We start from the raw sequence: 27,274 nt of genomic DNA on the forward strand, positions 1-27,274 counted from the left end.
TTTATAGCTTTTACAGCTTTTATAGTTTTACTGTTTTATTGAGATTTGTGGAAATGAAGAAGAAACACTAGTAGTAAGAATTCCCAGCTTAAATAAACAAAAAAAAAACTAAACAAAATATAGGTCCAATATTAATATGAATATATTGGTCTCTTTATTTTTTTCCAGAGCTGTATATATAAAAACACTGTTTAGCACTGGTTTTGAAAGTGGAGGCTGTTAGGAAGCAGATCTCAGTGATTTTAGTGCTGAGGTGATGAATATGGTTATATATAGATTATATTTATATATCTGGGTGATGCTGTGGTTAGTGGGAGACGGGGAATCACACAGCTATAAATATCAGATGGGAGTTATCACACTGGATCAAAATTAGATGCAAATCAGTTCACGGCTGGTGGGAGGTGCCACGCTCTTTTAAAGGCTGTGGGGGCGGAGACTGCTGACTGGCGGGGGGAGGCGGGTCGTTAGGTGGTCTGATTGGGCATTAGGCTTTTCCCCTGTGTTACTGCTGTGAGTAATTGGGGGTTTTAGAGCTGGTGGTGGTCTTAACACGTTTAAAGTTTAGAGTTTAGTGGAAAAAGTGGTGGTTTGTTCGCCACAAACCCCAGATCTGATCAAAGTCTGATGATCTGATTCACGATGCCTCTTTTATACATTTATATTAAGAAAATTATGCGTAATGTAGCAGAAATATCAAATCACAAACATTAAAGATATTTCTATAGTTAGTTTTGAAGGGTTGATTATATTCAAATTTATTTAAAGGTGTGTAAAGTATCTCCATTCATTACTCTTTAGGTAAAATAGAGTATAGATACTAGGATTTAATAAAATACTTTTGTATAATTTGAAGTATCAACTCAAGCTTTTTACTCTTTAGGTAAAAGTGTTTAAAAAAAGTACTGGTTTCAAAACTACTTAAAGTATAAAAGTAAAAGTAATGTAAGTTAAAAAAAATAAAGCCATTAATAACAAAAGCTTAGGCCTCCAGCTGCTGATGAAGAAGCAGTATGACCTACTCTATTGTATTCTCTCTCTCTCAGACTCCGGCTGCTGATGGAGAAGCAGCATGATCTACTGTACTCTCTCTCTCTCTCTCTCTCTCTCTCTTTCTCAGACTCCGGCTGCTGATGGAGAAGCAGCATTACTCTCTCTCTCTCTCTCTCTCTCTCACTCTCTCTCTCAGACTCCAGCTACTGATGGAGAAGCAGCATGACTTACTGTACTCTCTCTCGGACTCCGGCTGCTGATGGAGAAGCAGTATGTTCTAGAATTCAAACCACCCACTCGTCCTACTTTTAAAAATATGTTGTACTTACATTCTGAGATTTTGGACCATGTACTGAGATATTGGCCACGTTCAGTCCGTCCACGATGACGTCAAACGCAGGACTTTTCTTCACAAAGTTCTTAAAGCTCTGCAGCTCCTAGAAAATTAAAAACACAGCAGAATTAGAGTCATTATTTTTGAGAAAACAGTACTTAAAACTTAAAAATGTTGTCTTTAATGTGATTTGTACATCAGCTGAACAAAAAAATATTGAATTGCATCATAAACTACAGCAAACAAATTGCCTTAGCTAACATTTGCAACACCTTACCAACCACCTCATATGATAGCAACTCATAACCACTTACTGAAGCAACATTTTAGCAACCACCTATAATACCTTAGCAACCACCTCTCATATGATAGCAACTACATATCAACCACTTACTTCAGCAACACTTTTGCAACTACAGTTAATACCTTAGCAACCACATCTTATATGATAGCAACTACATATCAACCACTTTCTATAACAACTACATTTAATACCTTAGCAACCTCCTCTCATATGAAAGCAACTACATATCAACCACTTACTTCAGCAACACTTTTGCAACTACAGTTAATACCTTAGCAACCACATCTTATATGATAGCAACTACATATCAACCACTTTCTATAACAACTACATTTAATACCTTAGCAACCACCTCTCATATGATAGCAACTAAATATCAACCACTAACTGCAGCAACACTTTTGCAACTACAGTTAATACCTTAGCAACCACCTCTCATATGACAGCAACTACATATCAACCACTTACTATAGCAACACTTTAGCAACCACATTTAATACCTTAGCTACCTCCTCTCATATGATACCAAATACATATCAACCACTTACTGTTTTAACACTTTACCAACCATCTTTAATACCTTAGCAACCACCTCTCATATGATAGCAACTATATTTCAACCACTTACTGTTGCAACACTTTAGCAACCACCTTTAATACCTTAGCAACCACCTCTCATATGATAGCAACTACTTATCAACCACTTACTATAGCAACACTTTAGCAACCACCTTTAATACCTTAGCAACCTCCTCTCATATGACAGCAACTATATATCAACCACTTACTATAGCAACATATTAGCAACCACCTTTAATACCTTAGCAACCACCTCTCATATGATACCAACTACATATCAACCACTTACTGTTGCAACACTTTAGCAACCACCTTTAATACCTTAGCAACCACCTCTCATATGATAGCAACTACTTATCAACCACTTACTGTAGCAACACTTTAGTAACCACCTTTAATACCTTAGCAACCACATAGCAATGACAACAACTACATATCAACCACTTACTGTAGCAACATTTTAGCAACCACCTTTAATACCTTAGCAACCACCTCTCATATGACAGCAACTACATATCAACCACTTTCTGTACCAACACTTTAGCAACCACATTTAATACCAACTACATATCAACCACTTACTGTTTTAACACTTTAGCAACCATCTTTAATAACTTAGCAACCACCTCTCATATGATAGCAACTACATATCAACCACTTACTATAGCAACATATTAGCAACCACCTTTAATAACTTAGCAACCACCTCTCATATGACAGCAACTACATATCAACCACTTACTGTTGCAACACTTTAGCAACCACCTTTAATACCTTAGCAACCACCTCTCATATGACAGCAACTATATATCAACCACTTTCTGTACCAACACTTTAGCAACCATCTTTAATACCTTAGCAACCACCTCTCATATGACAGCAACTACATATCAACCACTTACTGTTGCAACACTTTAGCAACCATCTTTAATACCTTAGCAACCACCTCTCATATTACAGCAACTACATATCAACCACTTACTGTTGCAACACTTTTGCAACTACAGTTAATACCTTAGCAACCACCTCAATATGATAGCAACTGCCTATCAACTTTGCACATGAGTAGTTTTCAATAATTTTATCGATCATTTAAACTGGTCTGAGAGGTTCTGTAGTGTTTACAGAGATATGAACACTTACAGCCCTGTTCCTGCATTCCTCACTATTCAGATTCAGCAGACTATTCTACACCTCTTACTCACAATCTGATTGGACAGTCAGCTGGAAGATGCAAATCAGACCAGTTTCTCTACTTTACATTATTAGACCTGGACATGCCTTAAGCACATACAGTAATACCTGCTGTTACAACAGTGCATACTTTAAAACATCCAGTATCATCTATGAGTTATTCAGTATGCAATATTAATTGGTATCCACTATGAGTTATTCAGTATCTATTATTAGTTATTTGATATCCCTTATGAGTTATTCAGTTACTACTTTTAATTATTTGATATCCACTATGAGTTATTCAGTATCCATTATTATTTGGTATCCACTATGAGTTATTCAGTATCTATTATTATTATTTGGTATCCACTATGAAATATTTAGCATTGTTGATATCCACAATGAGTTTTTTAGTATCTATTATTAATTAATTGGTATGCCACTTTGAACAGCTGCTCTGAAGTTCATGCTCGGGTCGAGTAGGTGAAAAAAGGACAGGCGGTTTGCTTTTGCTGTTTTTATAGCTAAAGCTATAGCTGCAGAGCTGCACCAAGAGATACAGTGTGGGTACGAGAGAGAAGCACGTAGCGCTAATGCTAATGCATAAAAGAGCAAAAAGACGCTTGAATTCCAAACGGATTTGACCGTTCACATTCATGTCGCATGTCCGTGGGTCAGATACGTATCTTATTTAGGACCACATATGAAAGTGACTCAAATCGGATTTGAAAAAAGAAACAAAAAAAAATAAAAACAGATCTGAACCACATTGAGCAAAAAAAAAATAGATTTAAGTTACTTTAGCCTGGTAATGTGAACCGGTGTTGCCAACTTAGCACCACACCACTTCATGTTCACACTGCAAATCAACTGCACACGCCCAAAGCCGCCATCGTATTTACAGAGCGGGATGTAAATATAAATGCTTCTTCAGCGTGACACGAAAAAAAAATCACTGTATTTAACTTTGCAAAAAGCTAAACATAGCTATCTATAGCTCATGATTAAACAATTTGTCTGTAATAGGTTTGAAACGAAAAAAATAAGAAAACTTAAAAAAATGTTTTAAATTAAATTAAAAAGCTACAAAAAAACCCCAAAAACCCTAAAAAGAAGTATAATAACAGTTCCGACTAACTGCTGCTCTTATAATAACATTTAACAACACGGCAAAAAACTCATTTGTGTAATTTGCGTTAAAAAAAAGTTATTTTGAGAAGTGACTGCCTATTTAAAAAGAGTTTATTTGTAACATTTCTAACATATTTAGGGTGTTTTTTTAGTCACTTTTTTTTCTCTCACACAACATTATTCCTTTTTACAGCTTCAAAAACATGTTTTATGCAACTTAGGCATTAACATCATTTAGCGACTCCTAGTGACTTTTAGGACTTTAGCCAATAGCTACTTTCCTTACTGAGGAGTTGGCAACACTAATGTGAACGTGGCCTAAAAGTCTGTCAGTCGGTCGGTCAGTGAAGGTGTTCATGCTGAGCAGGTAGATGATCTGAACCGGTCCGGTACAGTCTCAGGGACATTCCCGGCTTTGTGCAGCAGAACAATGAGCTTTTATTTCCTGGTATTCTACATTTAGCTCCTGCACGCTCTGCGTGGAGCGGCCGGCTGATTCGGCGAGGCTGCAGACAGGCTGTCTTTCTCTTCAGTAATGAGGATGTGCGCAGAGAACCAGCGGCAGAACATCAGAACCCGTTCAGCCCGGCGCTGCCCGGCTCCTCCCGCTCTGTTTGTGTTTGGATAAAACGCTGGAATGCGTCCAGGGAGGAGCTCGGAAATTCCAGCTGGCCCTGAGCCAACCGGCCCCACCTCCACCTGTCTGTCTGTCTGTCCTCGGGCGCATTGTTGCAGCGCTGCATAGCACCAGCGCATTATCCTGCAGCATGCTCTGCAATGATTAGGGCTCACTGATTGGCTATGTTTTATTTAATTCAATTATTATTATTTAATTCAAAATTTGAATCCCTACTGGCCCATTTTAATGATTTTAACCCTTACTCTTTCTAAAAATAGTGATCACATCCCAGTGCAGTAAAGCTAAATCTACAAGAAACCCATTGAGAGAAAACACCTAAAAAAGTGAAAAATCTCCTTCCCCAACCAATATTATTTACCTTTAGTGCTTCAAACATATTTATATGATGTTTCAAACCAAATAATATCAGTAAATAAAGACTCAAAAGTGTTCACAGAAAAAACAGTGTGAAACTACCTGCTTTACTCAAACTAAAGCTAGGTATGGTGTGCGCACTACTTTATATAGTTTTTATTTTACTTGCACATTTTTACTAAAGTAGTTATTTTGCACTAAATTATTTTTATTTATTTAGACTAAAAAAACAAGTTTACATTTTTATAGTTTCTAGTTTTCTTTGTGTGTCCTGATTAAAATACTGAAAGGTATAGGCTGCTCTGAGTGTCAGGTTTTTAGTATCTACATGTATCCTAGAGGTGTGATTATTAATGATCAAGAAATAAATAATAAATAAATATTTATAAATAACTCCGCCTGATGCTGTTTCTCCATGTATTTTATCAAAGTAATAATTAATAAACCATGTAATGAACTCAAATCATCAATATTCTTATGCTTTCTTAAAACTCATAAACACTCTAGTCTAAATGTTTTTGAAAATATATTTTAGGTGTGAATATATTTAAAGTCTATACATTCAAAAATAAGTAAAAAAAAAAAGTAAAAAAATTGAGCAAAACATGATCAGTTGCAGGAAAATATAACAATTCTGCTTCCTTTTCCATTTTAAATGATGATATTTTTGAGCAGCCGTATGTCTTCTGGAGTAAAAGAGATCAGGGCATGTGTCTGTCTGATATAATTACTGTGTTATAAGACCTGAAAGAGGAACTGAAAACAAAAACGGAGAAAAACACACCAAAACAGACTAGAGTTCAAAGGGTTAATGATGAACACTTTGTGAGTTAAGGATTGGTTGGTTTGGGAAGGTTGCTGCTGTGTGCTGACAAGTTAAATATCTATCCATCTATCAATAACGGAAGGAAATGGCTCAGAGAGGCCAAGCGGTCTAAAAAGGTGCCACTATGATTAGGAGATCACTGGTTTGAATCCCTGTCATCCAACTCGTCATCAGCTGCTGGAGCCCTGAGAGAGCACAGTTGGTCTTGCTCTCTCTGGGTGCTCACTCCTAGGGTGATGTGGATCAGCACAAGGCTGCGTCTGTGAGCTGATGTATCAGAACCGAGGTGCTGCGCTTTCCTCCGAGTGTTAGCGCTGTGATGCTACTCGGCAATGAGTTAAAAAAAGTCGGAGTCTGACTAGATATGTTTCGGAGGAGGCGGAGGAGGTGTGCTAATCTTTAAAAATGAGAGATAGGTTTGCCTTATCTGTAGCACAGTGTGTGCTAAATGTGTAGATGTGATGTGTGTCTCAGTGTTCCTGTGCTGTGAGGGTGGTTTATGTGGTGTTAGTCGTGTGTAGCTGGGGAGTTGCGGTGGCACGCGACGTTCGTGCAGTCTGAGCACGTGCAGGGGGAAAACGATGGAAGGAACACGATGTTTTGTTTATCAAAAACCACAAGCATTCTTGGACTGTAGAGGTGCTGAAGAACGCACTTTCGGTTTTGTTTGTGAGGAAGACGTGGCCAAAAGCGTTCCCTCGAAAATTCCCAACCAACCCCTTCCCCCAACCTCGATCCACCGCAGCGCACCCGCCAATCTGCCTCCAATTACCAGCACTGCAGGAATGCGTCTGATTGTGTGTGTGTGTGTGTGTGTGTGTAGACACTTAAAGTGGGGGTTGTCTAAAGTGTTTAAAACAATGCTAACATGGTGTTTTCTTTTGTTATTCTATTTTTTTCTTTACTTACTTCTAGTTGAAAGAATGCAACTTTTTCTTAGGAGTAAATATTATATCAAACACTAAGGCTTTAAAAAAAACTACAAAATTACACAATATACAGCTCTGGAAAAAAAGCAAGAGAGCACTTAAAAATGATGAGTTTCTTTGATTTTACCAAATTAAAAACCTCTGGAATATAATCAAGAGGAAGATGGATGATCACAAACCATCAAACCACCAAACTGAACTGCTTGAATTTTTGCACCAGGAGTAAAGCAGCATAAAGTTATCCAAAAGCAGTGTGTAAGACTGGTGGAGGAGGAGAACATGATGCCAAGATGCATGAAAAAAAACTGTGATTAAAAACCACCCAGGGTTATTCCACCAAATATTGATTATTTCTGAACTCTTACAACTTTATGAATATGAACTTGTTTTCTTTGCATTATTTGAGGTCTGAAAGCTCTGCATCTTTTTTGTTATTTCAGTCATTTCTCATTTTCTGTAAATAAATGCTCTAAATGAGAATATTTTTATTTGTAATTTGGGAGAAATGTTGTCTGTAGTTTATAGAATAAAACAACAATGTTCATTTTACTCAAACATAAACCTATAAATAGCTAAATCAGAGACATTTTTTCCAGAGCTGTATAAAGAAATCAGATTCATTAGCAGAAAAACGGCTGAAAAATGTAAAAAATAGACTAGATTTAAAAAAAAAGGGATACGCCAACCACTATCTATAAAAATAGAAAATTAAATAGAAATTGTGTCTAATATGTGAACTTATTAACTTATTCAAACTCAAAATAGGATATATTAATAAATATATATCAAACTGCTTGAACAAATGTTTGCCCAAGACTATAAAACTTTTACATCTTTTACAGCTTTTATGGTTTTATGATTTTATACATCCTCTGCGGAAATTAAGCAATTAAGCATTAAGTCTTAGTGAATGAATTACCAGCTTAAATAAACAAAGAACAAACAAAATATAGGTGCAATATTAATATGAATATAGAAATGTTATCTCTATTTTGGAGAACCTGCTGCATATAGCTCTTTAACATGGTTTTCATGCACTGAAACATCAAAGAAACACTCTTTGCTAACAGTGCATGCATATACATATACAATAAGTTTTTACATGCACTGTGTGTGTGTGTGTGTGTCCGGGTGAGAGACGGGGGGAGGGGAAGGGGATTGTGGGGGATTTCCTCTCTGGTCTGAGGGGATAAAGTGACTAATTATCAGTTTTAGAGTGAAAGTTCACCAGAAAATACAATATTTCCCCATTTTCCCCTTTTCTTAACCCCAAAAATGGACCAGACAGGTCAGGTTTGGTGATTTTTTGTTGTGTACTTAAGCTAAAATGCTAATTGCTAAAATTGCACATGCAGTCTTTAATATTGAAGCATAATTTAGTGTTTAAATTTCCTACAAAGCTGTGCAATAATACAATTATCAACATTTACTCTGAATAAACACATTATTACACATATAGGAATAACCATAACCTTCACTTTAACCACTTTTGCTTTTTCTCTGCAGTTAAATTATTATAGTTATTTACATTCTAAAAACTTTAATGGATTTGGAGATTCTCCTACAGGACACCTGAATAAGCTGCCTGTTTAATCTCTTTACCACATTTAATACACTCAATAATTTCAGATAAGATCAGTAACAGGAATAAACACAAATTCTGCATGTTAGTATTAAGACAGAAAACTAGAAACTGTAACAAAATAAAAGGTTATAAGGACATGAACTGTATTATCTGTATTCAAGAAAAACACTGATTTTAAAATTAAGTTCAGGAAAGTGCCAGTTTTGTGATTTTTATTCTATATATATATATATATATATATTTTTTTTAAATGATATATAACAATTACAATTACAATTTCTTAAACCCTTTGATGTACTGCTTGAACAGAAATCCTAAATGATAAGCGTGTAATATCAGCCAGATATCAAATGGACAATAAAATAAAAATTGACAAAGAAAAAAAAAAGCTCTTCAGTTTCTAAATCAGTTCCTCTGATTTTGCTATATATAGGTTTATGTTTGAGTAAAATGAACATTGTTGTTTTATTCTATAAACTACAGACAACATTTCTCCCAAATTACAAATAAAAATATTCTCATTTAGAGCATTTATTTACAGAAAATGAGAAATGTCTGAAATAACAAAAAAGATGCAGAACTTTCAGACCTCAAATAATGCAAAGAAAACAAGTTCATATTCATAAAGTTTTAAGAGTTCAGAAATAATCAATATTTGGTGGAATAAACCTGTTTTTTAATCACAGTTTTTTTTCATGCATCTTGGCATCATGTTCTCCTCCTCCACCAGTCTTACACACTGCTTTTGGATAACTTTATGCTGCTTTAATCCTGGTGCAAAAATTCAAGCAGTTCAGTTTGGTGGTTTGATGGTTTGTGATCATCCATCTTCCTCTTGATTATATTCCAGAGGTTTTTAATTTGGTAAAATCAAAGAAACTCATCATTTTTAGTGGTTAGCTACAGGTTTGGGCAGATTAACGATGTTTTGGGGGTTTTTAATGTTGCTTCAGAGCTGCTGAGTGTTACTGCAGTTCATTAACCCACACAGCTGAAAGAGTGAACAACATCAACAACATAAAAGAGACACACACACAGCCTTTATCCTCTCACAACACAATAGCCACACACTGTGTGTGTGTGTGTGTGTGTGTGTGTGTGTTCTGTAGCTGCAGATGGTCTGCAGGATTTGTTGTCATGTCGAGGTTAAAGCTCAATGGGAACAGAAAGGCTGGGGATTCCCCGCCGGAGTCAGGAGGTCACGTGTGTGTGTGTGTGTGTGTGTGTGTGTGTGTGTGTGTGTGTGTGTGTGTGTGCAGTGGGTGTGTCCTGGTACAGAAGTACAGAACACCTTCAATAGAGCTATTAAGCAAAACAGGACAGAACAAAAACCCACTGAATTACAGCCCACCCTACAATCAGCACAATCTAAAACACAGCGTTCAGTACATTCAGTACTGAACTTCAATCAGTAACAAAACCTTCTAACAGAAGTCAATGGAAAAAAAATAATTTAGAACATTTCTATTCGTCTGTACATCATGAAATTCTGACTACAAAAAATATAGAATATGGAAAAACTGAGCTGCTATCAAAAACAGCATAGAACACCATAGCAGCCACCTAGAACACCACTGTAACCACATAGCAACATTATAGCAACCATAGACTGCGTATAGCTGGACAGAGCATCGTCTCTCAAAAGTGAAGCCACCACAGGTCGGGCGCCCCCTGCTGTTCGGTTGCAGAAAGCTGTGTAACCCCACCCATCCCCATAGGTTTCAATGATAAAACAGAACAACTTTCAATCAGGTTTTTTTCTAATATACTGTAATTCTACCTCCATTATTTAAATGCAGCAGCTTTAGTGTAACCTCTGCTTATATTGTCAATTTTTTTTTAAAACATTATTCAGCTCTATTCAAAAAGGTGTGGTTATTGTAAAAGGGCTGGGTTACACCTAGCCGGGGTGGGACCAATGACTGTGTGAGCTCTGTGGAGGCAGCCCTCAGGGGCGGGATTATTTAAATGAGTAGGCGAGAAGATTTTGGCTTCATTTTCATTGAATGAATGAGAACCGCGACACGGCGTCCATCTTTTTTACAGTCTCTGACAGCAATCAACAAAAATGAAAGAGACATGGTTTAGACATGGCTTTTTATTTTTTCCTATGTTGTAAATGAATAGTAAAGCGATCTATCAGATTATAGAGGAACACATAATGAATCATGTAGTAACTTAAAAACAGTGTTAAACAAACCAAAATACAAAATACTCTGTGAAGAAGTATTTAGATACTCTTATCTGGGGAGCTGTTAATTTGTGGCAGCTCTTGTTGATGAAACTCTCGCTCTTCTATCCTTTCCTGGGCAGTCCTGATGAGTGCCAGTTCCATCATCATTTTTTAAAGTATTTTTTAATATTAGAACATTACTGAAATATTCACTATTCACTGCATACCTGTAACTCTACCTCTTCACTACTTTACTTTAACTGATGCTCTCAAACACTTTATTAAGAGACAAGAAATTCAAGTAATTAACTCTTGATGAGTTCAGCACAGCTGTTAACTGAAAGCCTGAATTCCAGGAGACTCTACCTCATAAAACTGACTGAGAAAATCCAGCAGAGATCTTCAAAACTCATCATCTAAACAAGAGTAGCTGCTTTTCGAAGAATGTAAAATATAAAACATATTCTGTTTTAATATTTTTGTTTAATAAATAATACCATATGTTTTTCTTCATAGTTTGGATAAGTTTAGTATAAATCTATAATATAAGCTAGAACATCTTAAAATAAGGAAACAACTAATTTTTGGTTGGTACTGTATATTGGTATACATATTTATAAATAGTCAATATGAATATATTTTATTATTATACACAGTATGCTATATACAGTGAATCATATGAGATATCTGTCTGATCTCCTCTGAGCTCTGAATTTCCAGAAATTTCACGTGAATTTTATGTAACTATATGAACCACAGGCGTTTACTCAGCTGATCATGTGTTCCTCTCCAGCACAGCATGACTCAGCCTGACGCACCATTACAACGTAAATACCAGTCGCTGTGTGTGTGTGTGTGTGACTCTACAAAGCAAATATGAGCAGAGTTTAACTCTGCGTTTAATCTGAAGCCAGTCTGTGTTAAACAAACAATAAATACTTCACATTTCAGACGCCTGTTCTGATTAATAAATTCAACATTTAATTTAAAACATAGAAAAGCGCATTTTCTGATATTGTTTTTAGAGATAAATTGGCTCCCACTGGTTGCTAAGGTGTTGCTATACTCTAGCCAATAGTTACTAAGCTGTTGCTATACTCTAGCTCATGGTTGCTAAGGTGTTGCTATACAGCTCATAGTTGCTATGGTGTTGCTATACTCTAGCTCATGGTTGCTATGGTGTTGCTATACTCTAGCTCATAGTTGCTATGGTGTTGCTACACTCTAGCTCATGGTTGCTAGGGTGTTGCTATACTCTAGCTCATAGTTGCTATGGTGTTGCTACACTCTAGCTCATGGTTGCTAAGGTGTTGCTATATTGTAGCTCATAGTTGCAGTGGTGTTGCTTTACTGTAGCTCATAGTTGCTATGGTGTTGCTATACTCTAGCTCATAATTGCTAAGGTGTTGCTACACTCTAGCTCGTGGTTGCTAAGGTGTTGCTGTACTCTAGCCAATAGTTGCTAAGCTGTTGCTATACTCTAGCTCATAGTTGCTAAGGTGTTGTTGTACTCTAGCTCATAGTTGCTATGGTGTTACTATACTCCAGCTCATGGTTGCTAAGGTGTTGCTATACTGTAGCTTATAGTTAAGCTACAGATGCTATGGTGTTGCTATACTCTAGCTCATAGTTGCTAAGGTGTTGCTATATTCAAGCTTGTAGTTGCTAAGGTGTTGCTAAACTCTAGCTCATGGTTGCTAAGGTGTTGCTAAGTGGTTGCTACAAGTGGTTATGAATAGGTTGCAGAGGCACTGTTGAGAAGTTCTTAAGGTGTTCCCAGGCTGTTGCTTAGTTTTTTTATTTATTTACATTTTTCCCATTTTTTCCTTCCAAATTATCTGGCATATTCTCACACCCAAAAGGCTGCTACTCATCATTAGTGATGCTCCAACACCAGGGGAGTTTGAAGACCAGCACACGCCTCCTCTGATACATGTGAAGTCAGACTCCGCCTCTTTTTGAACTGCTGCTGATGATGTAGCATTGCCGAGTAGCATCACAGCGCTAACGCTCGGAGGAAAGGGCAGCGACTTGGTTCTGATACATCAGCTCACAGACGCAGCCTTGTGCTGATCCATATCACCCTAGGAGTGATGAGGGGGAAATAGCGCCATCTACTGTACTGTACCCACCCAGAGAGAGCAAGAGAGAGCCAACTGTGCTCTCTCTGGGCTCCGGCAGCTGATGGCAAGCTGCATGACCGGGATTCGAACCAGTGATCTTGTGATCCTATTGGCACCACTCTTTTGTTGCTAGGTGGTGACTTTGGTAGTTTGTTGGTTAAGTTGTCATTGCTAGGTGGCAGTTAGCTGTTGCTAAGGAGTTTCTAAGCTGTTGCCATTTACTGTAGCAATATATAGTGGCACTGGCTGCAGCATAACCCCAAACTCTGATACATCCACCCCCATGCTTCACAGTTGGTAAAGTATTCTTTGCATGAAAAGCAGAAGCTTTTCTCCTTGACTGAAGTAAACATGTACAGTATACAATAGATATATGTAATAAAACATGGTATGCGGATCCTGTGATCAGCTGGTTCTGCAAGTGTTTATCTGTACTTTACTGTACCGCAGTAAAAATGCGCCCTCGCCAAAAACAGAACGAGCTGTTTCCTCTTCCCCCGGTTAAACCAGACCGGCCGGCCTTCCCTGAACTGTGTTTACAAACTCTAACAGGAAACCAGTTCAGCAAGAAAATCCCAAGAAATCCCACTGTGAATAATCAGACAGGAAAGACAGTAAACCAGTGTAACCTGAATTACCCCATCACTGACTGTTTGCCTGTGTCTGATTCACAAGGTACATTTTCTAAAATTAAAAAAAAAAAAAAAAAGTGAAATTTGGAAGAAATATTGTCAGTAGTTTATAGAGATAAATAAAATGACAATAATCATTTTACTCAAACATAAGATGGATGGTCACAAGCCATCAAACAAAAAAGTGAATGAAGCTAAACTGCTTAAATAAAATTTGAGCCAGGAGCAGCATAAGGTCAGCCAATAGCAGTGTGTAAGACTGGTGGAGGAGAACATGCCAAGACATCATGCACGAAAGCTGTGATGAAAAATTAGGTTCATTCCACCAAAAATAGATTTCTAAAGTCCTAAAACTTTAGTATTGTTGTTTCTAAATGAATATGAACTTTTTATTGCATTATTTGAGATTTAAGAAGGCAGCACTGCATGTTTTTCATTACTTTGACAATTTCTCATTTTCTGTAAATAAATGCTCTAAATTATGATTTTTTTATTTGGAATTTGGAAGAAATATCAATAAAATATCATTTTACTCAAGCATATGATGAATGTTCACAAGCCATCAAACAAAAAAGTGAACAAAGCTGAACTGCTTAAAACCCTTTAAACCAGGCAGGAGCAGCATAAGGTCACCCAAAAGCAGTGTGTAAGACTGGTGGAGGAGAGCATGCCAAGATATCATGCATGAAAGCTGTGATTAAAAATCAGCTCTTAAAACTTTATCATTGTTGTTTCTAAATGAATATGAACTTGTTTTATTTGCATTATTTGAGATGTGAGAAAGCAGCAGTGCATGTTTTTCCATTATTTTTCCTGTTTCTCATTTTCTGCAGATAAATGCTGTAGTCCTTCAGTCATTTAGAGAGTGTGTGAGCGGTGTTGTGTTGGGGGTGTGTGTTGGGGAGGTGTTTTTAGTGCTCTGGGCTGGTTTCAGTTCGCGCAGTGCTGCTGCAGTGGCGGGTGTAGAGTCCGCCGGGTGACGGGACTTTCCATGGTCACTCATGTGAGAGAGGCTTTAGAAGCTGAAATGTGAAACCCCCCCTTTGTGCTCTCGGCTCTATAACTGCAAACGGCCCAAACGCCACCGAGCAATTACTATATATAATCACAGAGAGGGAGGAGTCACACACTGCACCGAAAATCAGATATTCAGGATTATTTATAACTGCATTATCTTCAAAAAACTAAGCATTATTATATTATTAAACCTCTTTTTACACAAACTAGAATAGGTCAAAACACAATCACAAAGTCAAAATCACTTTAACATAAAGATAAAAATCTCACCAGCTTTATAATCTTACCAGTTTAAGTCCCTTTCAGAATGAGCTGTTTAAGGGCTCTGTCACTTTTATGCAAATAAGCTGTTACTGACCACACCCCATATTTACGCAAAACACAATCACAAAACTTATTATTATAAGTTCTTATATCTCCCTACATCTCCCTCATCTGCCATGGAACGTAGGTACAGATCCCTCCCTCAGACAAAGTCTGCTGGCTAATCCTGCTGTGTACTGTCTGAGGCTCTAAACCATCTAGTGGGTGGGGCTCTGATGGGGGTTGACTGGTAAGGGGTGGAGCCAGAGTGGTTCTATGCACGTTTCATTATTGTGATGTCACAATAAGGGAGAAGCCATCCAAACAGCTTATAGAAGCATATCATTCCTGACACCAAACTCTTTTATGGATGGATTGTTTGGTGCTGGGGATTTAAGTCACATTTATGCAGAAATATAGAAAATTCGGTAACACTTTCTATGAATGTCATCTTTATTAGATGCTATAACCACATTCATAACATATTATAATGCATTCATAAGGCATTATAACATGGCTATAAATATTTATAAAAATGCATAACCCATTATAGCCATGATATTATTAGGAATTATGGCCTGTGATCATAATACATTATAAGCAGTATATACACAGTATATCTATATCATTAATAATCTAGTCCTACAATGAAAGTCAGGCACTTTACTTAGAGCGCACAAAGACCTGTTATAATACATTATAATTGACTATAAATAATATTATATTCAAGACAAGAATAATTTATGAGGGGGTAAAATATATTTATAGGATTATTGAGGGGGTGTTTATAAGTTGGAAGCTTTTTTAGTCTCTTGCTATTGATGTATAACATGCTATAATCACAGCTATTAATGCATTATAAACATCACAGTTCATGATGCATAATAAACATGGCTATAATGAGTTATACATTTTTATAAATTTGTATAGCCATGTTTATAATGCCTTATGAATGCATTATATAACTTATATGCATTATATTTTATATAACTCGCTGCTAACATTACTATGTTAGCTAGCTCGTCGCTAATGTTAACTAGCTTGCCACTAACCTTAGTTCTCTCCTTTATAACGTAGTTAAGTCGCAGTTAGCATTACTATGTTAGCTAGCTCTCCGCTAATCTTAGTTCGCTACCCAGTAATGTAGCTAGATAATGCTGCTAATGCTAGTATGTTAGATAGCTCTCCGCTAACCTTATTTCCCTCCCCAGTAATGAGTAATATAGCTCCATAACTTGCTGCTAATGTTAGTATGTTAGCTAGGTCACCGCTAATATTAGCTAGCTTTCCGTTAACTTTAGTTCTCTTATAATGAGTTATACATTTTTATAAATATGTATAGCCATGTTTATAATGCCTTATGAATGCATTATATAACTTATATGCATTATATATTATATAACTCGCTGCTAACGTTATTATGTTAGCTAGCTCGTCGCTAATGTTAACTAGCTTGCCACTAACCTTAGTTCTCTCCTTTATAGCGTAGTTAAGTCGTAGTTAGCATTACTATGTTAGCTAGCTCTCCGCTAACCTTAGTTCACACCCCGCTAACCTAGCTAACTCACCGCTAATGTTACTATGTTAGCTAGCTCTCCGCTAATCTTAGTTCGCTCCCCAGTAATGTAGCTAGATAATGCTGCTAATGCTAGTATGTTAGCTAGCTCTCTGCTAACCTTATTTCCCTCCCCAGTAATGAGTATTGTAGCTACATAACTTGCTGCTAATGTTATTATGTTAGTTAGCTCACCGCTAATATTAGCTAGCTTTCCGTTAACTTTAGTTATCTTATAAGAAGTTATACATTTTTATAAATATGTATAGCCAGGTTTATAATGCCTTATGAATGCAATATATAACTTATATGCATTATATATTATATAACTCGCTGCTAACATTACTATGTTAGCTAGCTCATCGCTAATGTTAACTAGCTTGCCACTAACCTTAGTTCTCTCCTTTATAATGTAGTTAAGTCGCAGTTAGCATTACTATGTTAGCTAGCTCTCTGCTAACCTTAGTTCACACCCCGCTAACCTTGCTAACTCACCGCTAATGTTATTATGTTAGCTAGCTCTCCGCTAACCTTATTTCCCTCCCCAGTAATGAGTATTGTAGCTACATAACTTGCTGCTAATGTTATTATGTTAGCTAGCTCAACGCTAATATTAGCTAGCTTTCTGTTAACTTTAGTTCTCTTATAATGAGTTATAATTTTTTTATAAATATGTATAGCCATGTTTATAATGCCTTATGAACGCAATATATAACTTATATGCATTATATATTATATAACTCGCTGCTAACATTACTATGTGAGCTAGCTAAACGCTAATATTAGCTAGCTTTCCGTTAACATTAGTTCTCTCATAATGAGTTACACATTTTTATAAATATGTATAGCCATGTTTATAATGCCTTATGAATGCACTATATAACTTAAATGCATTATATATTATATAACTTGCTGCTAATGTTATTATGTTAGCTAGCTCACCGCTAATATTAGCTAGCTTTCCGTTAACCTTAGTTCTCTCATAATGAGTTACACATTTTTATAAATATGTATAGCCATGTTTATAATGCCTTATGAATGCACTATATAACTTATATGCATTATGTATTATATAACTTGCTGCTAACGTTTCTATGTTAGCTAGCTCACCGCTAATATTAGCTAGCTTTCCGTTAACCTTAGTTCTCTCATAATGAGTTACACATTTTTATAAATATGTATACCCATGTTTATAATGCCTTATGAATGCACTATATAACTTAAATGCATTATATATTATATAACTTGCTGCTAATGTTATTATGTTAGCTAGCTCACCGCTAATTTTAGCTAGCTTTCCGTTAACTTTAGTTCTCTTATAATGAGTTATACATTTTTATAAATATGTATAGCCATGTTTATAATGCCTTATGAATGCATTATATAACTTATATGCATTATATATTATATAACTCGCTGCTAACTTTACTATGTTAGCTAGCTTGTCGCTAATGTTAACTAGCTTGCCACTAACCTTAGTTCTCTCCTTTATAGCGTAGTTAAGTCGTAGTTAGCATTACTATGTTAGCTAGCTCTCCGCTAACCTTAGTTCACACCCCGCTAACCTAGCTAACTCACCGCTAATGTTATTATGTTAGCTAGCTCTCCGCTAACCTTATTTCCCTCCCCAGTAATGAGTATTGTAGCTACATAACTTGCTGCTAATGTTATTATGTTAGCTAGCTCAACGCTAATATTAGCTAGCTTTCTGTTAACTTTAGTTCTCTTATAATGAGTTATAATTTTTTATAAATATGTATACCCATGTTTATAATGCCTTTTGAATGCACTATATAACTTATATGCATTGTATAATATATAACTCGCTGCTAATGTTACTATGTTAGCTAGCTCAACGCTAATATTAGCTAGCTTTCCGTTAACTTTAGTTCCCTTATAATGAGTTATACATTTTTATAAATATGTATAGCCATGTTTATAATGCCTTATGAATGCACTATATAACTTATATGCATTATGTATTATATAACTCGCTGCTAACGTTACTATGTTAGCTAGCTCACCGCTAATATTAGCTAGCTTTCTGTTAACTTTAGTTCTTTTATAATGAGTTATACATTTTTATAAACATGTATAGCCATGCTTATAATGCCTTATGAATGCATTATAATGTGTTATGAGTATGTTTATAGAGTCTTATAAAGATGACATTTTTAGAAAAAGTGTTACCGAAAATTCTAAGGGTTTCACTTTAAAATGTTTAGGCCCCACAGTAAACACAGTTAGCTGCACTGCTGTCTCTGTGCTGCAGCAGCGCAGCATGCTGAGCTGCAGCTGGGCGGTGTTCTGACGCGTTCTCTAAACGGCTGTGCTGGAAAGCCCCTGCCTCGGGTCTAAATGCGGCAGAGTGCAGCCTCTCTGCAGAGCCCCGGCTATTTACATCTATAGACTCTATGTCCTGAAACATCGGCTAAATCAGGAGCACGCTCAGTTTTAAGCGTCGGGACACGCGACTACATCACCGAGCTAATTCTGTAAAACCTAAACATGAACCTGAACCTGCAGCTGAGACCTCGCACTGCAGCAGCACTCAGTTTATCACATTAATTGCAGATAATACAGTAATAATACACTTTTTTATTTCATTCCGGCAACTCTGGCCACACCATGGACACACCCTCAACTATGGACACACTCTTTGACTTGCTGATGCCTATAACACTATTTTTACAGTTCGACACTATTTTGCACTAGTAGTTCATTCACTAGTTCATTCATCTACTGTTAAATTTAAATATAATAATTTAAATTATTATATAACTGTGTATTTGCACTTTCTGTATGTCTGACATCAGTTATCCTCACTTTATGCACTTTATTAACTGGTGTTCACTGTCTATTGTGTTCAACTGCACCACCTCCATTCTCCATTACACACACACACACACTAAAGACTGTACTTTTACACTGTACATTCTATTTGTTATTTTATTGTATTTATATGTATCATTATAGTTTATCCTTTGTCTAGGATCCTTTGTCTAGATGTCTAGAATTTCCCCTCAGGGATCAATAAAGCATCTATCTAATAGCAGATATTGCTGAAAAAGGGAGGAAATCACATCGAATACTAAAAGCAACGGTTCATACATATATTTTTAGATCATTGTTCTCAATATATAAATAAAAAGTATAATATTTTTGTTTAATTTGTTAATCTGGGTTCTCTTTATCGACTTTTAGGACACTTTTAAGATGTTTTAATTCATATTTATGCAGAAATAGAGAAAATTCTAAAGGGTTCACAAACTTTTAAGCAGCGCTGTGCTAAAATGAACAGTTTTAACACTGTAAATGTGTGAATAAATGAGAGATGTGAACCTGTGGTGTGGTCTTGGAGAATATTGGCTATATCACCATGCTAATTCTGTAAACCTAAACATGAACCTGAACCATAAGCACTCAGTTTATTACATTACTTTTATTTAAATGCATTATTTACATACAATATTACAGTGTTTGCCGTTTCAGGAAATTAGCATATATATACTCTCTGTCTCTATTATTAGATGTTTGAACATATAACAATAATTTAATAATAATAATTTAATAATAGGTGCAGAAACAAACAAGGAGGTGGTCATAATGTTATGCCTGATCTGTGAATTATTGTTACAGAGAGTTCCTTTCAGAAAACAAACATTATTCTTTTCAATTTGCACGTATTTTCGGGTAGGAACACAGTTTCAATGTTATTAAATATATTTTTAGAAATCTGACAACCTTTTCTTTTCTCTCTGCAGTTTATTAATTTAGCTTTTTGTCCCTGAGTTCTAAGAGCTCCGGTTCTGAAATGAAAATCAAGCATTCTGACTCTCCCAGTGTACCTATTTACCTCTTTTACACCTTTATTCCTTCAGAATTTATACAGACATCTGCTGGATGTTTCAGTTGCTGGATGTGCAGGATCTCTACAGTTCTCCCTGTAGATATCAGAACCCTCCCACCACCATGTTTAACAGATTAGATGGTATACTGCAAAATAAAACAGCCTAGTGATGCCTCAATTCAACTAAGCGCCCATTAAATGAGTTTAATGTACCATATTTTTTTGTTGCTCTATAAGGTGCACTTAAACCACTTTAATTTTCCCAAAAATCGTCATTGTACCTTATAATCTTATATATATATATATATATATATATATATATATATACTATATATACTGTTATGTTAGATTGTATAGATAGACAAAAATGTAAACAGAAGCAACGTAAGGAATATTAATATATTAAATGCTAATTGAATAGTGCAGAATTTTCCAATCCTGCATAGACTTTTATAAATAAATAAATAAATAAATAAAAATATCAATGAAAAGCAAGGAGTGATATTCTGAATGGATGCTTCTGTCTTAAAAAAACAAAAACAGATTAAACAAAAAGTATTTATGAATACATAGAACACTTATGCCATCTAGTGGTACTGAGCCATTTTTGCATTACAATAGTAGTCAAAAGTTTGGACACACTTTCTCATTTAGTGTTTTTTTCTTTATTTAATGTATTTTCTACATTATAGACTAATATTAAAGTCATGAAAACATGTCCTGATATGAAAACATGTCCTGATATGAAAACATGTCCTGATGAACTGAGATGGTGATTTGAGGCGATTTAATTGGGATGAGCTGGAGCTTCAAACCGTGAAGGAAAAGCAGCAGCTATTGTTCAGCACCTCCAGAAACTCCTTCCTTCAAGATGCTGAGAAAACTATTCCAGGTGACTCTAAATCATGAAGACACTGAGATTAAAATATATTTACACAAAGAGTTTGCAGATCTGAACTCAAACATACATCTGATACTTATTTAGAAGAATCTAAAGTAGAAAACACACTCTGGTTTCTTTAACAATTTTGTGTTCCTGTATAGCTTAATATAGGCCTCTATATTTTTAATTTACACTAATAAACGTGCCTTAGAATCCACAGTCAGACAGATAACAGTTTCCAAATGAAGGAAATTCAAGACCACTGTTAACATTTCCTAGGAGAGGAAGGAGTGTAATAGTTGGTGAGGTCACAAAGGACTCCAGGGTAACTTCTAAGCAACTGAAGGCCTCTCTCTTACATTGACTAATCGAATGTTAAATGTTCATAAGTCCACCATCAAGAGAACTTTAAAAACAACAGTGGTGTGTGTGCACGACAGGGTTGCAAGGAGAAATCCACTGCTCTACAAAAAGAACATTGCTGCTTGTATTGTTCTTTTGTTTCCTAAAGATCATGTAGAAAAGCCAGAAGGCTGTTAGAAGAATGTTTTCTGGACATACAAAAACCAAAATAGAACTTTCTGGTTTAAATTAAAAGCGTTTGGAGAAAGGAAAACACTGCATTACAGCATAAGACCCTTATCCCATCTGTCAAACATAGTGGTGGTAGTATCATGGTTTGGGCCTGTTTTGCTGCTTTCGCGCTAGGATAGCTTGTCTTATTTGATAGAACAATGAATTGTTATTCTTGTTTATTTCTCCCCAATTTAGACAGCCAATTACCCAACCCACTCATTAGGACTCCCCCTATCACTAGTGATGCCCCAACACACCAGGAGGGTTAAGAGGTGAAGTTAGACTCCGCCTCTTTTTGAACTGCTGCTGATGCTGTAGCATTGCCGAGCAGCATCACAGCGCTAACGCTCGGAGGAAAGCGCAGCGACTCGGTTCTGATACAGCAGCTCACAGACGCAGCCTTGTGCTGATCCACATCACCCTAGGAGTGATGAGGGGAAAGAGAGAGCGCCATCTACTGTACTGTACCCACCCAGAGAGAGCAAGACCAACTGTGATTGCAAGGTATATGAACAGGATTCGAACCGGCAATCTCCTGATGGGCCCGCTGGACCATTCAGAATTCTGAATTATATCAGAGAATTCTAAAGGAAAATATCAGGAAATCTGTCCATTAACAATTTCTAGAATTTCCCCTCGGGGATCAATCAATAAAGTCAGTAAGTAAGTAAGTAAGTAAGTAAGTAAGTTAGTACGTAAGTAAGTAAGTAAGTTAGTACGTAAGTAAGTAAGTAAGTAAGTAAGTTAGTACGTAAGTAAGTAAGTAAGTTAGTAAGTAAGTAAGTAAGTTAGTACGTAAGTAAGTAAGTTAGTACGTAAGTAAGTAAGTAAGTAAGTTAGTACGTAAGTAAGTAAGTAAGTTAGTAAGTAAGTAAGTAAGTTAGTACGTAAGTAAGTAAGTAAGTTAGTAAGTAAGTAAGTAAGTTAGTACGTAAGTAAGTAAGTAAGTTAGTACGTAAGTAAGTAAGTAAGTAAGTAAGTTAGTACGTAAGTAAGTAAGTAAGTAAGTTAGTACGTAAGTAAGTAAGTAAGTTAGTACGTAAGTAAGTAAGTAAGTAAGTTAGTACGTAAGTAAGTAAGTAAGTTAGTAAGTAAGTAAGTAAGTTAGTACGTAAGTAAGTAAGTAAGTTAGTACGTAAGTAAGTAAGTAAGTTAGTACGTAAGTAAGTAAGTAAGTAAGTTAGTACGTAAGTAAGTAAGTAAGTTAGTAAGTAAGTAAGTAAGTTAGTACGTAAGTAAGTAAGTAAGTTAGTAAGTAAGTAAGTAAGTTAGTACGTAAGTAAGTAAGTAAGTTAGTACGTAAGTAAGTAAGTAAGTAAGTTAGTACGTAAGTAAGTAAGTAAGTTAGTAAGTAAGTAAGTAAGTTAGTACGTAAGTAAGTAAGTAAGTTAGTACGTAAGTAAGTAAGTAAGTAAGTTAGTACGTAAGTAAGTAAGTAAGTAAGTTAGTACGTAAGTAAGTAAGTAAGTAAGTTAGTACGTAAGTAAGTAAGTAAGTAAGTAAGTAAGTAAGTCAGTACGTAAGTAAGTAAGTTAGTACGTAAGTAAGTAAGTAAGTAAGTTAGTAAGTAAGTAAGTAAGTTTGTACGTCAGTCAGTCAGTCAGTCAGTCAGTATCTATCTATCTTAAAAGAAGGTGGGTCATGCAGCAGGATAATGACCCTAGGCACAAAAGCAGATCTAACAAAGTACGGTTCAAGAATTAATTCATTTTTTAATGAAAAGTTAATGTTTTGGAATGAAACCAAGTAAAAACAATCTTAATCCTTAATCCAAAGGAAATGTTGTGGGCGGAGCTAAAGTGATCAGTTAATGTGAAAAAACCTACCAACATCCCAGAGTTAAAGCTATTTTTGTATGGAAGAATGGGCTAAAATTCCTCCAGGTCAGAGTTCAGGACTGTTCTACAATTACTGGAAATGTTTAGTTGTAGAAGTTATTACTGTAAAGTGTAATAACTCTATTACTGTTATTATTAGTATTATTGTAAACATTACACCAGATACTGAAAGCAAAGGTTCATATATATATATATATAATCAGATCACACAGATCATTTTCCTGAATATATAAAGGAAAAAGTATAATATTTTAGTTTCATTTGTTAAACTGGGTTCCCTTTATCTACTTTGAGGTCTTTTATGATGTTTTATGTGCTATATTTATGCAGAAATACAGACAATTCTAAAGAGTTGACAAACTTTTAAGCACCGCTGTATTAAAATAAACAGTTTAAACACTAATGTGTAAATGAGTAAATAAAGGGAGATGTGGACCTGTGGTGTGGTTTTGAAGAAAACGTCTCTTCCCTCGATAACGTTGGCCATCACTCTCTGCTTCAGCTGGGAGTACTCCTCCTCCGTCAGCTCGATAGACTCCATCTCCGCCTGGCAGCTCCCACACCGATCCCTGAGCCACATCACACACCACATGTTATAATCACAGTAATAATAATCACTCTATAATACATACAGTAATCTGATTTCACTCAGAAACATAATAATAAACAACAAACCTGGAGTCCACAGAAGAGAACCTGCCCGTCCACCCTTCACCTGGTAAACTGAACCAAGATAGAGCATCACATCATCATCATCATCATCATTATCATCATTATTATCATCATCACAATATCTCAAATATAATTTGGCTTTTTGTAATGGCGTTTTAGCAGCTTCTCTCTTAATTAGTTAGCCACAAATATCATTAGCTAATAGCTAATGTTTTCATACCTTGTCCAAGGCATTACACTATTTCATGCTTTTCAGCAGCTGAGGTCCTTTTTCTTTCCCATATTGCTTGAAACCTGTGGCATTACTGTCATCATTGGGAGGTTTGTTCAATAAAACTGGATTTATACTTAACAGGACATGACTAAGAAATTATACTGACTAAAAATTAGGGGTGTCACGATTTAGATATTTCATCGAAATCGATCGAAATTATGTCATGGTCTCGAGCATCGAAGTCAAAAAGATGATTGACGATCCCTCCCGCAAATGGCACAGCACACTGTAGCGACGCCGCGGACATTGTGACTGCTGAAAGAGCAGCTCTTTCTCCAGAGAATGTGGACATTCTCATCTTCTTAAAGAAAAACTTAAAGAAAATATAAAAATAACAGTTGTTTTGTCTAGTCTCAAATATGTTAATAGTTTTGGTACCTTAAGGAGCATCTTTCTCTCAGATAAAGTTAATAATATATCTTTATTAAAGAAAATAACTTCTCATTCTCAGGGACCGAAAAAGTCTTAAAGTCTTATTTTTCATGTTTAACTGTTATAGTAGGATAGAGTTCAGTTTGTTAAGGCTCTAATTGTTCTATTATTTTGTACATGACTGTTCCTGTATTTTTATTATTTATTTTGTTATGTTGCACATTGCTGTTTTAATAGTGCACACTGCTGCTACCAAAAAAGCCACTAGATGGCATTACATATATATCTTAATTAAATTATATAAATTAGACCATTAGTGCCTAATGTGGTGTATTACAGATCACTTGTATCACTTTGCATCACTTATATCAAGCCCACCTCTTGAAATAAGATATTGTAAATTTGATTAATCAAACCAATGACTGACCATAGACTAATCTAAAACTGGCATAGGCCTCTCTGCTGTAAAAAAAAGAAAATCAAAAGAGAATCAAATTGAATCGTGACCCTAAAATCGGAAATGAAATCGAATCGAGGGTTTAGAGAATCGGGACCCCGCTAGTAATAATATATAATTCAAGTTTTAATGAACTATGAATCTACCTCAGCTCACCTCTGAAACCAGGTTTTGATGCTTTTGACCAGCATCTCCTGAGGATACACCTGATTCTCCCTCATGTAGATCAGAATGTCCAGCAGCTTCTCTTTATCTTTCTGAAGACTGGTAGCAGAGTTAAACATGCACTGCCACACTTCCTGATTGGGCTCCAGGCCCAGTTCCATCATCTCATTGTACAGAGTCCACCCCGTCTCACTGTCCCCGTTCAGAAATGCCCCGCTGATGGCGTCGCCGTAGTTACGGCGTGTAGGCGTGACGATCTTCTTGATCTCCTCCAGCATTGGCAGCATCTCCCGCCAGCGCTCGGTCCGACTGATGCCCTTCAGTAACAGGCTGTACGCCCCGATGTCCAGAGTCTTAAAGCAGCTCTTCATCAGGTCGTAGGTGTCCAGAACCTCGGAGTGGTGTCCTCCCGAGACGCAGAGAGACAGGTACTTCAGGAGCAGGACATACGGGACAGTCCCGCTGTCCAGAGCGATGAACGCCAGGAGAGACTTGGCCACGTCGACGTCGGTGCCGGCGGCCAGCATCAGGTTCAGCATCCGGCCGGGGAAGCGATCTGGTCTGGAGGAGTCGTCTCTGAGCTTCCTCCACTCCTCAGGACTCAGCGGTCGGTCAGGTATCTCCTGCTGTGAGGAGGCTTTATACCTCACAGAGCATCTGTCCATCTCCTCCTCCTCCTCCTTCTCTTCAGCTCGTCCTTCTCTTTTCTTCAGCATCTCCGCCGTCCTCCTGGCAGTGCCAGCGGCGAACACCGACCTAAACGGGCGATGCTCCTCAGATCTGAACTCGGTGGGCTTTGATCTGAACTCCGTGGGCTTTGATCTGAACTCCGTGGGCTTTGATCTGAACTCTGTGGGCTTTGATCTGAACTCCGTGGGCTTTGATCTGAACTCTGTGGGCTTTGATCTCAACTCTGTGGGCTCTGATCTTCCCTCAATCTGTCTGGGTCTGATCTTCTTATGGGTGCAGAACAGCTGAACATGTGGGTTCCTACAGCCCTGCAGAACAGCAGCAGCACTCTGACCATAATAATAAAAGAGGTGGTGTCCCAATAAAGGCTGTAGATATTTGGAACAAGTCCTCGTGTTCATAAACATAAAGGATCCCATCCTGCGTCCACCAGTAATCAGATATAAATGATATGAAAGAGTTTCTGCAAGTAAATCACAAACAAACACATTAATGCACTCAATTAGTACTCCTGTATTACAGTTATATACAGTATATAAACAGCTCTGGAAAAAAAATTAAGAGACCACTTGAACTCTGGAATATAATCAAGAGGAAGATGGCTGATCACAAGCCATCAAACCACCAAACTGAACTGCTTGAATTTTTACACCGGGAGTAAAGCAGCATAAAGTTATCCAAAAGCAGTGTGTAAGACTGGTGGAGGAGGAGAACATGATGCCAAGATGCATGAAAAAAAAACTGTGATTAAAAACCAACCAGGGTTATTCCACCAAATATTGATTTCTGATACATACATACATTCTATAGTAGGACTGTGAATTGCCAAAAACAGAGTGATAC

At 36.6% G+C, this 27,274-nt stretch overlaps 1 protein-coding gene across 1 annotated transcript in view; it reads right to left on the minus strand.

Moving 5' to 3' along the window:
* prorp (protein only RNase P catalytic subunit) overlaps nt 1-27,274 on the minus strand; it is a 35,537-nt gene that overhangs the window by 7,377 nt on the left and 886 nt on the right. Inside the window, exons 2-5 of the mRNA XM_049464059.1 lie at nt 25,733-26,894; nt 24,477-24,524; nt 24,238-24,370; nt 1,323-1,430 (exon numbers count right to left, since the gene is read on the minus strand). Coding sequence (XP_049320016.1) covers nt 1,323-1,430; nt 24,238-24,370; nt 24,477-24,524; nt 25,733-26,850 — 1,407 coding nt within the window. The 5' untranslated portion in view covers nt 26,851-26,894. The remainder of the gene's footprint in view (nt 1-1,322; nt 1,431-24,237; nt 24,371-24,476; nt 24,525-25,732; nt 26,895-27,274) is intronic.

The sequence above is a fragment of the Astyanax mexicanus genome, chromosome 14 (genome assembly GCF_023375975.1).
Source record: "Astyanax mexicanus isolate ESR-SI-001 chromosome 14, AstMex3_surface, whole genome shotgun sequence".
NCBI lineage: Eukaryota > Metazoa > Chordata > Actinopteri > Characiformes > Acestrorhamphidae > Astyanax > Astyanax mexicanus.